The following is a 16065-nucleotide window of genomic DNA, read 5'->3' on the forward strand; positions in this document are numbered from 1 at the left end:
CCAAACTCCGCTACCCCCCGCAAGGCGAGGCCAAAACTGGAATAGAAAAACCGGAGGCAGCAATACGCGCACGTTTCACACGTTTTCTTCGCGCCCCACTCCCCCCACCTGTGCGCCTTTTTTCCTCTTTTTTTTTTTTGGGCGCTCGCGTGGGGGATTAGATTAAACTGAGATTAACGCTTGTCCTGATGCTCCCCCGCGTGCGGTTCGATGTCAACCCCGTATTTAAGCGCGAGTCCCGCAGCTGTTCCCGCCCACTTCAAACTCACACCGAGACGAGAGCTCAGCAGCCAGCAGCGAGAGAACACAAACTCACATGACCAACCGGATCTCCGCCATGGGAGGCAACCAGGAGTACATGATCCGATTCGACGGCCACATCGACGATGCCTCGCCGAGCTCCGCCACTGCAGAGCCACCGCCGCCGCTGCCGCCGCCGCGTCCCTTCGCCGGGAGGGCGATCTCGGCCGAGAGGGAGCACTCTGTGATCGTCGCGACGCTGCTCCATGTCATCTCCGGCTACAGGACGCCGCCGCCGGAGGTGTTCCCGGCGGCGCGCGCGGAGGTGTGCGGGGTTTGCGGGATGGACCAGTGCCTCGGGTGCGAGTTCTTCGCCGGGGAGTCCGGGGTGGTGTCGTTCGATGGCGCGGAGAAGGTGGCGGCGGCGGCCGCCGCGGCGGCGGCTGGCGCCGCGGCGGGGCAGAGGAGGAGGAGGAAGAAGAAGAACAAGTACCGCGGCGTGCGGCAGCGGCCATGGGGGAAGTGGGCTGCGGAGATCCGCGACCCTCGCCGAGCGGTGCGCAAGTGGCTGGGGACGTTCGACACCGCCGAGGAGGCCGCCAGGGCGTACGACCGCGCCGCCGTCGAGTTCCGCGGCCCGCGCGCCAAGCTCAACTTCCCGTTCCCCGAGCAGCTCTCCGCGCACGACGACAGCAATGGCGACGCCAGCGCCGCCGCCAAGTCCGACACATTGTCTCCGTCGCCGCGCAGCGCAGACGCCGACGAGCAAGTAGAGCACACGCGGTGGCCGCAGGGAGGAGGAGGCGGCGGCGGCGGCGGCGGCGGCGAGACAGGGGACCAGCTCTGGGAAGGCTTGCAAGACCTGATGCAGCTGGACGAAGGCGGGCTCAGCTGGTTCCCACAGTCGTCAGATTCTTGGAATTGAACGTTGTGATTAGATCCCAGCCGTTGGAATAGCTTGAAACAAAGAAGGCAGATTAACTAGAGTTTTTTTTTTCTCCTTTTCTTTTTCTATTTTCTATTGGCTCTGGTGTACTAATTGAACAAAGCAGAGTTTGTAAATTATCCATAGAGTTGACTACTAAACTGTATTGAACAAACAATTTTTGTGTACTTTTTGTAATGCACAGCAAGGAAAACGAGCTGAGTTGCTGACTGGTAGCTAACCGATTTGTCCACATGAGGATGGGTTTCGGATAAGAGATTTTGGGTCGAGATTTTCTCGTACAAAGTGATGATTATGAAGCGAAACAATTTGCCTAATTCGGAAGAACGAATATGGAACACATGGCTGTAAGCGTTGTTTAGTGGTGACTGACCAATCGCCTACTCTGTTTTCCTCGTGTGCATCAATTAAACATATCGTTGACCAGATATTGCTTGTTTTACTCAGATCGTTGATCAGTTGACCAAATGTTTCTTCTTTTACACTTAGGCGGTGTTTGCATGCACCTTTTACCATCCTCTCTCCATCGTTTTCCGCGTGCACGTTTTTCAAACTGCTAAACGATGCATTTTTTTGTAAAAAGTTTCTTTACGAAAGTTGCTTAAAAAAATCAAATTAATCCTTTTTTAAAAAAAAATTAGCTAATACTTAATTAATCACGTGTTAATGGACTGCTCCGTTTTCTGTGCGCAGAAGTTGGGTTCCCATCTCCCCCATCCGAACTCAGCCCATGAGCAATCCCGATCATTAAACATATTTTCACAAGGTCAAACATGCGAAGAACACGAAGATATTTCTCAAAGCCCTCAAGTCAAACGTAACAGGATTTTTTTTCCCATTTCATTAAGTGTGCCTATTTCATTTATCTCACCTGATCTGATGGTTCTTGCATTTGCTACATATGAATGAACCTCATCATCATCTATGGGACCTCTCGATTCACAGATTCTGCTATTATTTATTCAGTCATTACTTATCTTGCTGCATTCCTGTTCCAATTAAAAGTGCCACACATGATCGACCGGCTTGCACGTGACGACGACCATTTCTATTTTATTAATGTGTGAAAGCATCTTAATACTGGTACTGGTATCTTTTACGGACACGTGAAGCAACTCTAATACCCTGTTTCTTCTAGAATTCATATATCTTAATCAAGGTTACAAGCCCTGAGAGTGTGGACTTTAGAGCAGATACAATAGCAGCCTATAAGCCAGCTATAACCACATATCAAGAAGAAAAGAGAAAAGAGAGAGAAGAAAGCGGGCTTAAGAGGTGGGACCGGGTATTAATGATACAGTATACTTTTTTAGTTAACTATTGTATGAATGGGATATTAGATCAGCTATAGATGATTTAGAGCCAGCAATTGGCTATACTATTAAACTTGCTCTTAGAGGTAAACTACTACTTCATCTGTTCCAAAATATAAGCATTTTGGACCTCGATGCGGTCTTCGATATGCTACCTTGACCAACAATATCTACAAAAGTTAAATGTTTTAAATAAAAAGAGTTTCATATTACGATAGTTCATTTAATGATAAATATAGTAACATCAAATTTACATGATTTTTTAAAATTTTTTGCTATTAATAGTTGAAATTTAAAAAGTTTGACTTGGCACTTTTCTAAATATGCTTATATTTTGAGACGGAGAGAGTATTATCTTTCTTCCAAAATATAAGAATATAATATTGGATGTGACACATCCTAATACTATGAATCTAGATAGACACAATGATCATATTTTTAGCACTAGAATATATCTATCTAGTACTAGATTTTTATATTTTGGACGGAGGGAGTTCTTTTGTTCCAAAATATAATATCTAATACTAGATTTGATGAAATTTAGGATATGTTTGGTTGGAGACTAATTTATTACAGTTTTAGTAGATAGTGTGGCCGGTAGCGAGTGGAGTGGACTACTCATCACTGGGCCGCGCGTGGAGAAACTGCGGAGGGGGCGGCCTGCCGCTGCGCTAGGCCTGACTGCGACCTTTTTTTCGTTTTTTCTTTTTTTTTCTTACCAGGGGCTGAGATTTCTGACCTGATTGGGAGTTTCTGACTTGTACGTCGAAGTGGCCGTCGGCTAAGTATTTGTCCGGTCTGGTCGTAATCCTTTATCCTCTATCCGAAGGCAGGGTCTTTCGCAGCGAGTACTGGAGAAGGATAAATATCATGCTACTTCGGTGAGCATGCACGTGTGCCATTGCCATATGGTTTTCCTCTTGTTTCTTCTTGTTTTTAAGAATTTGGCTGGGCACGCACAAGCGTCATCGTCTAGTGGTTAACATATGTCTTCTGTGTATTTGGTACCGTTATACATGATACGTGTGAATATGTGATGTTCTACGAGATAGGTGAAGGAGCACAAATGCACAATGGCTCCGTGTCGTTAATGGTCAAAAACTGTCTCGTGCAAGAGGTCCGAAACATGGGCGGAATCAGGCATGGGGCAGGTAGGGCTTGGGCCCCATGTCTAGCTCCATAATCCCCATTATAATCTTGAAAAATGCTATGTAATTTATGAAAATATTTAAGATCCCAATAACTCAGTCTTAGGTGTGGAAATTTTCTGACTCCGCCACTGGTCCGAAAGTACTCAAAGGTCAAAATTAGACAGGAACATATGGTGCGTGTAGGGCCTTGTTTTGTGTTCTACGACAGCCCAACTACCAAACCCAATAAAATCGCAACCCTTTAACATACGGCCCAGGATGAAAAGGTATCGGACCACAGTTTCAGGTCCATGTTTTGGCCCAATCAGAAACTGCATCATGAAGACTTGAAACTCTCTTCAAGGCCTTGCGTGCAGTAACTTGGGCAAATACTACTACTACTCTAGTCTACTACTACTTATTTTTCCTTCGTCCGTCACAAATAAAAAAACGGCGAAAAAAAACTAAAAAAAAAGAAGTCCGATTACCCTTAAAAAGGAAAAATAAAAAAAATCGGAGAAAAAACAGCGAAAAAAACTAAAAAAAAGCCCGATTCCCCTTAAAAAGGAAAAACAAAAAAAATCGGAGATAAAATAGCGAAAAAAGCAAAAAAAAAAATCCGATTCCCCATAAAAACGACGAAAAAAAAGTCCGATTCGAAAAAACAGAAAAAGTGGCGGAAAAAAAAGAACTGATCCCTTAAAAGAGAAAAAAAATCCTATTCCCACGCACGCTTTTTTTTTCTGTTTTTCTTCCTTTTCTTCGTTTCTTTTCAGTTATTTCTTTCCTTTTTGTCGTTTTTTATTTTATGTATACGTTTATATTTTTTATACGTTCGTATATAAACTGTGTATACATCTCTATCTCTACTCCCGTCCCTACTTAAAAAATTCACATCTAAAAAAATCTATTCGATTCTTCGATTCCCTAAGAAAGTGGCAAAAAAAGGTTCGTAAAAAATAAAAAATGAACGAGAAAAAAAATAAAAAAGGTGGAAAAAAGCGCGGCAAAAAAGTTCGATCTATATTCGTTTATGTAGTCCCTATATATCCCTTCTCTATCTCTAATATAATTTAACTATTTAAAAATAGATGTTTTCATCGTACAACTAAAAAGAGAAGTTTTCATCGTACAACTAAAAAGAAAAAAATGCGTGAGAAATTAAAAACGGTTAAAAAAACGAGTGAGAAAAAAAGGCCAGAGAAAAGCGCTAAAAAAAGGTTTCCGTCGTCCGTAAAAAATAAAAAAATGTGTGAGAAAAAATATTTCCATCATCTGTAAAAATTAGAAACAAACATGCGAGGAAAAAACTCTTAGAAAAAACACACCATTTCTTAAAAATGGTTAGAAAAAACCTTGCAAGAAAAAGCACAGTTAAAAAAACAAGCTGCTTTGAAAAAACTGTCAGGAAAAAATGCTAAATTGATAGACGCTTGGGTCAGATAGGATCCATCAATTTTTTTCCATCTCCTACACGACTTTTGTTTCGTCATCTATTCTCCTGTATTGGAGACCCTGCATGTCTTTATATGCAATTATCATACTATTTTTGTTAAGTATAGCTACTATTTTTTATAACATATGATATGGATAAATATTAAAATAAACATATTTTTAATTGTTATTTAGAGAAGAGTGTACAATGACTCTATTTTGTATAGACTTGATCATGCGAGGCAATGTAGGATTTGATTGATCTTATTATTGGTTGCAAGAATGAGATTCAAAGAGTATTTTAGATTATATGCATGTTGTCACATGAATAATCCAATTAATTTAGGTAAAGCAAGCATCGGTGAAATTGTCATCGTCGAGGTTGGGCCATTTCATTGAAGATGTTCCAATTTTTTGATTGTCTTAGTTACAAACGATCCATACAAATTTTGTCATTGGCATTGTTATGTATGAAAAACGTATACAAGTTTTTCACCCGTTGCAACGCACGGGCAATTTTGCTAGTTCAAGAAAAAAAGAAGAAAATAACTTTTGGCTAAGTATGTGGAGAAAATTCATATTCAGCTGCATAGTTGGGACTTAGGAGTTTTTTTTTATTATTATTTTTATTTACGGAGGGAGTACATTCCAATGCTTCGCTGTGTGGATATGCAGTGAATTTGGCTACTGAATGGTGCTGTTCCTTGTTGGCACGCATGCTAGTATCACTTTTGCTATACATTTACTGTATTGCCATTCAACAGTACTTTATCGCAGTGCCCGAATGCAACTAAGCAAGCAAGACATCTGTACAAGCTCTGCACCAGGCTTGGATTTTTATCGCTTTGATCGGACAGTCAACCTGTACCATAGCCGACCAGGCATAATGTATACGCATCGGCACAAATAATGGCGGCAACCCTGGGCTTATCTTGTCGTTGACGGCCGGCCAGCTGCCCAGCCATGAAGGCCGGGCCTAAAGTTTCCACTGTTCCAAGCTTCCAGCTGCTCCACGCGTGTTCATGTATGCAGTGTGTCAATTCTGAACCTAGGCTAAGCTCCAGCTAATTAACCAGCCACTGTCTCTGCAACCACAGACTGCATGAAGACGCGCAGAAATGAATGGGCTCTGCATATGTGCAATCATGCACGTAGATGAGAGTAAATTGCGTCCAAGAATATGAGTGAGATCCATCCATCCAGCGCTCCGGCCAGCCGGCAGCCGATCGATCTGAAGGCCGGACGTACGGGCGGCCAGGGCAGAGTCGGCATGCTACATGACAAGCGGGCATTAACCTTTTGGTTCTCTGGATCCATTCATCATCCACAGTTAGATCCCTGATCCCATGTGTGCCGACACTCTCAGCCACAGCAACTTTGCCGAGTTGAAGCGTACAGTACTACAGGAGGCTGTGGAGTGTGGAGATTGATTGCAACATCGCATTTCACACCGCCTACGACAGGAGAAAAGACAACAGATATGTCTGCCTGATTCACCATGTGGGAAAAATATCACATCCCGTGGATGATAGTTAGTACTACTGTCTCCGTCTTAAAATAAGTGAAATTTCAGAATTCAAATTTCTCTCTTAAATAAGTGCAATTCTAGAGTACTATAGTTATCACTTCAATCTTATCTCATTCAAATTTCTCTCATCTTACGCCAACTACTCTTTCACTTCCATCCTCTTAAGAGGTATATAGATCATTTTATCTTTCTCTTAATTTGCCTCTGACCTTTAGAATGACAGTTGTTTTGGGATGGAGGTCGTAGTATGTAACAACGGTATACTCCACGGTAGTGCATAACTGGAAGACAGGTTTTTATTTGGCAAAATTGGTTCTACAGCACATGAAGATCTTAAGTTTAGTTCTATAGCATCATACGTTCCGGTTCACTTTAATACCATGAAAATTTACTTTTGTTACTTGTTTTAGTATTCCATCAATAACACCATATAGATACATTTTTTAATGTTACCGCCTCTAAGGTTCTACCTTCTACCTCCACTCCCTTGTCTTATATCGAAGAAAACAAAGGAGGGATAGCTGAAAAGTGGCGGCATGTGAGATGGCGTTAGTACATGAGCTTGAGTATGGCGGTGGCTAACATAGGGTGCATCGGTGGTTGATCTTGACTGGTATGATTGCATTCGAGCTCCACCAGCATAGCGGCAACCAATTGCAAACTTGAAGGGGGGTGTGCACAGTCAAACTAGTCAAACTAGACGAGAGATGGCAATGAGATCACGCTATCAACAAGGTCAGTGGGATGTCAAGTTCTCAAGTGATGGTGGGTACATACTCGAGTCAAATAAGAGTCCCACTGGTCAACCTCTGAGACGATGGTAGATCAATCAAGGGGGGTTGGCGGCAGTGGTTAATATTGAGGGAGTTGGCTGCGATCAAACTCCTAGATGGTGCTGACGGTGGCACAGCTCGAGCACCTGCCATGGATTGGGATATTGATGGCACCAAGCTGATGGAAGAAGGAATAGATAGAAATGGCAATTATAGTAATTCCTATCATGATTTCTAGTAAACAAAAATAATCCATTATAGAGAACTCTAATAGAAGTTTTAATGGAATGCCATACACAAAAACAGAGGGAACTTATGCATCATTCAAGTTAACCAGTACCTTTTTATGGTAGATAACTTATAAAGGGATCTTTTTATGCTAGAGAAGTAATTTGCCTTTTTTTTTCATAGCCATACAAAGCTCTACTCCATGTTTTTACCTACCTCAATTTGAAGGTGAGATAATTTTGACTAAGAATACTCAATAAAACTACCTTCATTTTTGTTTATATGATATCTTTTAAGTCCAATTTGAACTAACCATCATCATAAAAAGATTGGAGGGAGTACATTCTAGAGGATTTCAGTTGACGATTTCGCTTATAGGATAACTATTTCTGGTCTTGGTAAGGCTGTTTCTTCTTTTCGTCGGCATAAACAGATATGCGCCCTGTCGGTGACATGGGATCAGGAGTATCATGACTAGAGGTTTGAGGCAGACACAATCGCACACGTGGCCTGGTACCCCCGAGGGACGTCGGGCCCGAGGGTGATGCGTTCGCCCTCCTCTTAGTCCCCCCGAGGGGGTCGGGCCGCACCCCCCTCGGCCCCGAGGGCCGAGGCGCCCCGACCCCTCGTGGGTTTTTGCTCCGCGTGTATGGGTTAGGTGAGCACAGTGGGGCTCACCTAACCACATTTATTGCGGTTGGGCTGAGCGTGTCACGCCGTATGTAACGCAGTGCAGTGCACTCGTTTATCCGGTCTGTGACCAGTCACAGACCGGTCAGATCGCGGGTTAGGTGGCGACAGGCGATCTGACGCACGCCTCGCCCCATCCCGTCAGGACGAGGGCTTCTAGGCGCTCGTCCCCAGCTGGAGCTAGCGTGTTACCTCCCAGAGATGGCACGTTAGTCCTGGTCAGATATATGCCAGGCTTCATCCTAACCATTACAGGCAAGATGTTGTGTGAAGAAGGGTGAGCATGTAGGTTGCTAAGCTGACACGTGGTGGACAAGAATGACCGACGTGACTGGTCTGATACCGGTCATGTCGTCAGCAGACAGCCACGATTCCACGTCGCGCCTGCTTCCGGCGGAAGTGGAGGTAGGTATGGGCCGTCCCATCAGAAGGTCATTCGGACGGCAACCATACAAGTCTCCGTCTGTTTATGAAAAGGTGGGGTAAGTCCCCACAAAAAAGAGAGAAATGGTGCATGTGGTATCCCCTTAAGATATAAAAGGAGGACCTTGCCCACTGAGAGGGGGGACTGGACTTTTCCAGATTAGAGACCCAGAACAAGGGAGAGGCTGGCTGATACTTTGTAGCTCCTTCATACACAGATCTCCCAAAAGACAGGAGTAGGGTATTACGCTTCTCAGCGGCCCGAACCTGTATACATCGCCCGTGTCTTGTGTGTTTCCGGTCTCGCGAGCCTTCCACATACAGAGAGCTTAGAATCTCTCCCTGAGTCCCCGGCCGAACCGGCAAAGGGGGGCCTGCACGGTCTCCCGGTGAGGAGCCCCACGCTCCGTCATCTGGCGCGCCAGGTAGGGGGCTCTGCGAGGGATTTTCTGAGCTCTCGCACTCTTTCGTGTGCGCCAAGCTCTTCCTGTTCAGCCCAATGGCCGAGCCAGCAAAGGCGCACGACCTCTCCCCGAGTATGAGCGGTGACGACGGGGAGCCAAACCCACGCCGTCGAGCTCGTACTCCACCGCCACCTCCACGCCAAAGTCCTAGGCAGGAGAAGGCGCTCGAGAGGGCCGAAGGATCCGCGACTTCGACATCCACAGGGGGTGGAGAAGGGCGGCGAGATGGGGAGCGTCGCCTCCTCGTCTACGGCGACGGCAGCACGCCCCAGGGCGCGCTCCAAGCTGCGGGCGCGCTCCTACGTCACCCGCCCGTCGCCCATGACCCAGAGTCTCCAGCCCAACGTTGGTTGGACGATGTGGCCAAATTGGTCATGACTGCACGGCAGCGCCTAGATGCTGGTGGGCGGTCCTCCGCCACCAAGGCCTCTGGTGCTGCTACCACCGGCTCCGCGTCGTCAAGACGGAGGGCGCGGCGAGCGGCAGCCGCTGTTCGCCATTCGGCCGCCACTCCTTCGTCAACGCCTCCGACCCGGGAAGATCTGCGTGGGGAACCGGATGCTCGCATCAGTATCGAGCGCCGGCGTAATGGCCGACGTGCTCCCCACGCAACGGAGGGCGCCTCCTCGTCCGGAGTGTCACCTCACCACGGACGCGGGGATCAGCCCTCCGTGCCCCCGGTTGGTGGTGTCGGCTGTAGAGCCTTTGTGGCGAGCCTTCGGAATGTCCGTTGGCCCCCAAGGTTCCGGCCCACCATCGCCGAAAAATATGACGGGAGCGTCAACCCCGCCGAGTTTCTCCAGGTCTACACGACCGGGATCGAGGCCGCCGGGGGTGACGACAGGGTCATGGCGAATTTCTTTCCCATGGCCCTGAAAGGACAAGCGTGGGGTTGGCTAATGAACTTGCCACCCGCGTCTGTCCACTCTTGGGAGGATTTGTGCCAACAGTTCACCATGAACTTCCAAGGCACATATCCGCGCCCAGGTGAGGAAGCGGACTTGCACGCAGTACAGCGAAGGGATGATGAGTCACTTCGCTCGTACATTCAGCGGTTCTGTCAAGTCCGCAACACCATACCATGCATCCCTGCACACGCGGTGATTTACGCGTTCAGGGGGGGTGTGCGGCACAACCGCATGTTCGAAAAGATCGCCTCCAAAGAGCCCCAGACTACCGCGGAGCTTTTTCAGCTCGCGGACCGAGTGGCTCGTAAGGAGGAGGCATGGACCTGGAACCCCTCCGGTTCCGGTGTGGCAGCTTCGGCCGCCCCCGGATCCGCCGCTCAGATAGGGCGGCGTGACAGGAGGAGGAAGAAGAGGTCAGCCCATACCGACGACGAGGGTCATGTCCTCGCCGTCGAGGGCGCTTCGTGGGCCACCCGAAAGGGGAGGCCTGCGGGAGGCAAAAAGAACGAGGACGGCGCTCCCAACAGGGAATGCCCAACCGGCAAGTGGTGCACCGTCCACAATACTTCCCTTCATGACCTCGCGGACTGCCGTGCAGTCAAAAGTTTGGCTGAGCGGACGAGGAAGTGGGAGGAGGAGAGGAGGCAGGAGCGCCGAGAGGGCAAATCCCCGGCGGTTCCTTCCTGTAATCGGCGAAGTGAGGCCAAGCAGAAGGCCCCCGCCGAGGACATCGATGACGGCAATGATGACCTAGGTTTCCAAGAGCCTGGGGCCACCATTGCTACCGTCGATGGGGGAGCGTGTGCTCACGTTTCTCGCCGGAGCTTCAAGGCCATGAAGCGAGAGCTTCTGGCCGCGGCCCCTACTCATGAGGCGACGCGCCAGGCGCGGTGGTCGGAGGTTGCCCTCACCTTCGACCAGACCGACCACCCACCGTGCGTTGCCCGGGGAGGGCAGATTGCGATGGTGGTTTCTCCCACCGTTTGCAACGTGAAGTTGGAGCGTGTCCTCATTGATGGGGGAGCGGCCCTCAACATCCTTTCCCCTGCGGCCTTTGACGCCATCAAGGCCCCGGGGATGGTGCTCCGGCCGTCCCAGCCAATTATCGGTGTGACGCCGGGGCACACGTGGCCGTTAGGTCACATCGACCTACCGGTCACCTTCGGTGGATCCGCCAACTTCCGCACGGAGCGGGTGAACTTCGATGTGGCGGACCTCAGTCTGCCCTACAACGCGGTCCTGGGGAGGCCCGCGTTGGTGAAGTTCATGGCGGCGGTCCACTACGCCTACCTACAGATGAAGATGCCGGGCCCCGGTGGCCCCATCTCTGTCCATGGCGACCTCAAAGTCGCGCTCGCTTGTCTGGAGCAGCGCGCGGACCACCTCGCCGCTGCATCCGAGCCCGAGGGTGGCGACGAGAGGCTTGGCGCCTCCGCCCCCGCCACCCCGAGGCAGCGGATGATCACAGGCGACGAGGTCCCGGTCAAGGAGGTTGCCCTGGGCGACGGCCCGTCCAAGACCACACGGATCGGTGGTCTTCTAGACGGCAAATAGGAAGACGCGCTCGTCTCCTTCCTGCGGGCAAACGCTGACGTCTTCGCATGGAGACCGGCGGATATGCCCGGGGTCCCCAGGGAGGTGATTGAGCACCGTCTCGCCGTGCGGCCGGGCGCAAGGCCGGTCCGGCAGAAAGTGCGGCGGCAGGCCCCGGAACGTCAAGCCTTCATCCGCGAGGAGGTGGCGCGACTTCTGGAGGCCGGATTCATCCGTGAGGTCATCCATCCGGAGTGGCTGGCGAACCCGGTGGTCGTTCCCAAGGCGAACGGCAAGCTTCGGATGTGCATCGACTACACCGACCTTAACAAGGCATGTCCTAAGGATCCTTACCCCCTGCCTCGCATAGATCAGATTGTCGACTCCACTGCGGGGTGCGACCTTTTGTGTTTTCTAGATGCATACTCTGGTTACCATCAGATTCGCATGGCTAGGGAGGATGAGGAAAAAACTGCGTTCATTACCCCCATAGGAACCTATTGTTATACGACAATGCCCTTCGGGTTAAAGAATGCAGGTCCTACTTTTCAACGTACTACTCGAATTTCTTTGGGTAACCAATTAGGACGTAATGTTGAGGCTTATGTCGATGACTTGGTTGTAAAGACGCGCAACCAGGAAATGTTACTCTCAGATCTAGCGGAAACTTTTGAGAGTCTCCGCTCCGCCCGCATAAAACTAAACCCCGATAAGTGTGTGTTCGGTGTACCTGCGGGCAAGCTTCTAGGGTTCTTGGTCTCTGCCCGAGGCATTGAGGCCAACCCTGAGAAGATACGGGCTATAGAGCGGATGCGCCCCCCCAGCAAACTTAGGGATGTGCAATGTGTCACCGGTTGCATGGCCGCCCTAAGTCGGTTCATATCGAGGCTGGGAGAGAAGGCGTTACCCTTGTTTAAGCTTCTCAAACGCTCCGGACCGTTTACCTGGACGGAGGAAGCCGAAAATGCCCTCACCCAGTTGAAGGCGTATCTAAGCTCTCCCCCAGTTCTGGTCGCCCCGGAGCCAGACGAGCCCTTGTTACTCTACTTAGCGGCGACCCCGCAAGTAGTTAGTGCGGCATTGGTTGTGGAGCGCGATGAGAACAATTCTCATTTCACGCTTCCCCACCCTGTGCCAACTTGGCCCGGGAGAGAGCAGGGAGGAGAGGCTCCCGAGCCGAACGGTGGCCCATGGCCCCCGACGACCGGAGTTGGCCCTCTGCCCGCTTGTCAGACGGTGCTAGGAGCCCCCGACCCCCAGGAAGGCCCTGAGGCCACTGTGGGAAGGCCGCACCTATCGCCCTTCGACCCCGAGGCTAACCCTGTGCTGACCCGACCCGGGAAAGAGCAGGGAGAAGAGGCCCCCGAGCCGAACGGAGGCCTAAGGCCCCTGACGACCGGAGTTGGCCCTTTGCCCGCTTGTCCAACGACGCCAGGAGCCCCCGACCCCCAGGACGGCCCCGAAGCCACTGTGGGAAGGCCGCCCCTGTTATCCTCCGACCCCGAGGTCATCAGCACAGAAGATAAGTGCGCCCCGCGAGGCTGCTTGGACGAAGAGTGCCCCAGGGATGCGGCCCCTAGCGAAGAGGATCGGCCCCACCGAAAGGTGCAGCGGCCCGTCTACTTTGTTAGTGAGGCCCTCCGGGACGCCAAAACCCGATACCCTCAGGCCCAGAAGATGCTTTACGCTATTCTGATGGCCTCGAGGAAACTGCGCCATTATTTCCAGGCGCATCGGGTCACTGTAGTTACGTCTTACCCCCTCGGTCAAATCTTGCGTAATCGAGAGGGTACAGGACGGGTGGTGAAGTGGGCAATCGAACTTTCTGAGTTCGATTTGCACTTTGAACCACGCCACGCTATCAAGAGCCAGGCCCTCGCCGATTTTGTGGCAGAGTGGACCCCGGCTCCCGAGCCCGTCTCGATCCCCGAGGCCAGCACGGACCCCTCGCAGCTGCCTCACACCGCCCACTGGGTGATGCAGTTCGACGGCTCCCTGTCTCTTCAGGGCGCCGGTGCGGGGGTCACGTTGACCTCTCCGAGCGGAGACGTCCTCAGATACTTGGTCCGCCTCGACTTTCGAGCGACCAATAATATGGCAGAATACGAGGGACTCCTTGCCGGACTAAGAGTGGCAGCAGTACTGGGGATCCGCCGCTTCCTGGTGTTAGGCGACTCCCAGCTGGTCGTTAACCAAGTCTGTAAGGAGTACCGGTGCTCTGACCCACAGATGGACGCCTACGTGCGCCAAGTACGGCGTATGGAGCGCCATTTTGACGAGATTGAGCTTCGGCATGTGCCCAGACGGGATAACATGATTGCCGACGAACTCTCACGGCTCGCGTCCTCGCGAGCCCAGACCCCACCGGGCGCCTTTGAAGAAAGGCTTGCCCAGCCGTTGGCGCGACCCGACCCCTTAGGGGAGACGGATGCGCCTGACCGGCCCCCGAGGCCCGTCGGAGTCCAGGCCTCGGGACCCGAGGGGAGTGCTCCCAACTCCCTTAGATTGATTGCTTGGATCGCCGAGATCCAAGCATACCTCACAGATAAGACTTTACCCGAGGACCGCGAAGGGAGTGAACGCGTCCATCGCATCTCCAAACGCTACGTGCTGGTAGACGGGACCCTCTATCGGCGCGCGGCTGATGGAATCCTCCTGAAGTGCATTCCTCGGGAACAAGGTGTTGTGCTTCTTGCCGATATCCATGAAGGCGAATGCGGAGCCCACTCCGCCTCGCGCACCTTGGTTGGTAAAGCTTTTCGCCAGGGTTTCTATTGGCCGACAGCTCTTAATGACGCGGTCGACCTGGTCCGGCGATGTAGAGCGTGTCAATTCCACGCCAAGCAAATCCATCAGCCGGCCCAGGCCCTGCAGACCATACCACTTTCGTGGCCATTTGCTGTCTGGGGACTCGATATCCTGGGACCGTTTAGGCGGGCCCTGGGCGGGTTTGAGTATCTGTATGTCGCGATCGACAGGTTCACTAAGTGGCCCGAGGCTTATCCGGTAGTCAAGATCGATAAGCACTCCGCACTTAAATTCATTAAGGGCATCACGGCCCGGTTTGGAGTGCCTAACCGTATTATTACGGATAATGGCACCCAATTCACTAGTGAACTCTTCGGCGACTACTGCGACGACATGGGCATCAAGCTCTGCTTCGCCTCACCTGCCCACCCCAGAAGCAATGGCCAAGTGGAGCGCGCCAATGCGGAAATCCTCAAAGGCCTTAAAACCAAGACCTTCAACATACTCAAGAAGCACGGCGATTCATGGATCGAGGAGTTGCCAGCGGTGCTCTGGGCAAACCGAACTACACCAAGCCGAGCAACCGGGGAAACGCCTTTCTTCCTCGTCTACGGCGCGGAAGCGGTTCTCCCATCCGAGCTCACCCTGAGGTCTCCTCGGGCTATCAAGATCAGCTCCGCAGAGATGACCTCGACTACTTGGAAGAGCGAAGGCGGCGCGCGGCCCTCCGAGCCGCGCGCTACCAGCAGAGCCTGCGGCGCTACCATCAGCGCCACGTCCGGGCCCGATCACTCTGCGTCGACGACCTCGTCCTACGCCGCGTTCAAACGCGTGTTGGATTGAGCAAGCTCTCACCAATGTGGGAGGGTCCGTATCGAGTGATCGGCGTCCCCCGGCCGGGCTCCGTTCGGCTGGCCACGGGTGACGGCACAGAGTTGCCTAACCCGTGGAACATCGAACACCTTCGTCGCTTCTACCCCTAAAGGGGGGATCGGGTGTCAGGTTTCGGGCTCGGGCAAACCCCGCACCCCCCTCGGGCGTGCAGGGTTGGCCGGGGGCTACCACATATGCATATTCTTATTTCTCTTACATCTGTATTTCAATAAAAGCAGTTTCAATTTCCTAAAGGCTGTATCTGTGCTGTTTTTTCCTTTTGAAGAATCTTGACTTGAAATAGGTCACTCGTGCTCAATCCTGCCCTCGGGGGCTCGGGTCGGCTAAAATCGCCGAACGGGGCCCAGAACCGAGCCGTGCCCCGAGGCGTGGTGAACTCCGGGGGGGAATCGGCAAAAACCCACAATCGGGTCACCCATAACCCTCGGTCACCACGTTCCCGGCCTAGCCAGTCTCGACATGTGGATCTCCCCAGGCACTAGCCCCGACCCGCGCCTTTTGAGGACTAGAACTTGGGCACGAGCCCTTATTCAAGATAAGACACAAAAGGACCACGGCACAGATCATCCTCATCTCATACTCACAGCAAGATGAAATTAACACAAAAATTTCTTCATTTTTGATTACAGATTAAGTTGATCTATACAAAAAAGAGGCCCGAAGGCCTTAGAAGAAAGAAAAGAAGAAAAAACTGAAGAATGGCGGGGGTCTGGGGGCTCAATCCGATGCGCCCGGATCGCCGGCCTCGACGTCACTGTCGTCTGCACCACCGGCATTGCCCTCCTCGTCGGAGTTGGAGGCGAACGCAAGCCG

General features: G+C 51.2%; 1 protein-coding gene across 1 annotated transcript; it reads left to right on the forward strand.

Annotated features, from left to right (window-relative positions):
• Positions 1-234: 234 nt before the first annotated feature.
• LOC4345815 (ethylene-responsive transcription factor ERF109) lies at positions 235-1406 on the forward strand. The gene has a single exon (XM_015793881.3). It carries the CDS (start codon positions 317-319, stop codon positions 1163-1165), a length of 849 nt encoding a protein of 282 aa, XP_015649367.1. The 5' UTR covers positions 235-316; the 3' UTR covers positions 1166-1406.
• The last annotated feature ends 14659 nt before the right edge of the window (positions 1407-16065 follow it).

The sequence above is a fragment of the Oryza sativa genome, chromosome 8, assembly GCF_034140825.1.
Source record: "Oryza sativa Japonica Group chromosome 8, ASM3414082v1".
In the NCBI taxonomy this organism is placed as follows: Eukaryota; Viridiplantae; Streptophyta; class Magnoliopsida; order Poales; family Poaceae; genus Oryza; species Oryza sativa.

Excerpts from the sequence above, each read along its gene's own strand:
- LOC4345815 (XM_015793881.3), top strand. The coding sequence starts at position 317 with ATGACCAACCGGATCTCCGCCATGGGAGGCAACCAGGAGTACATGATC.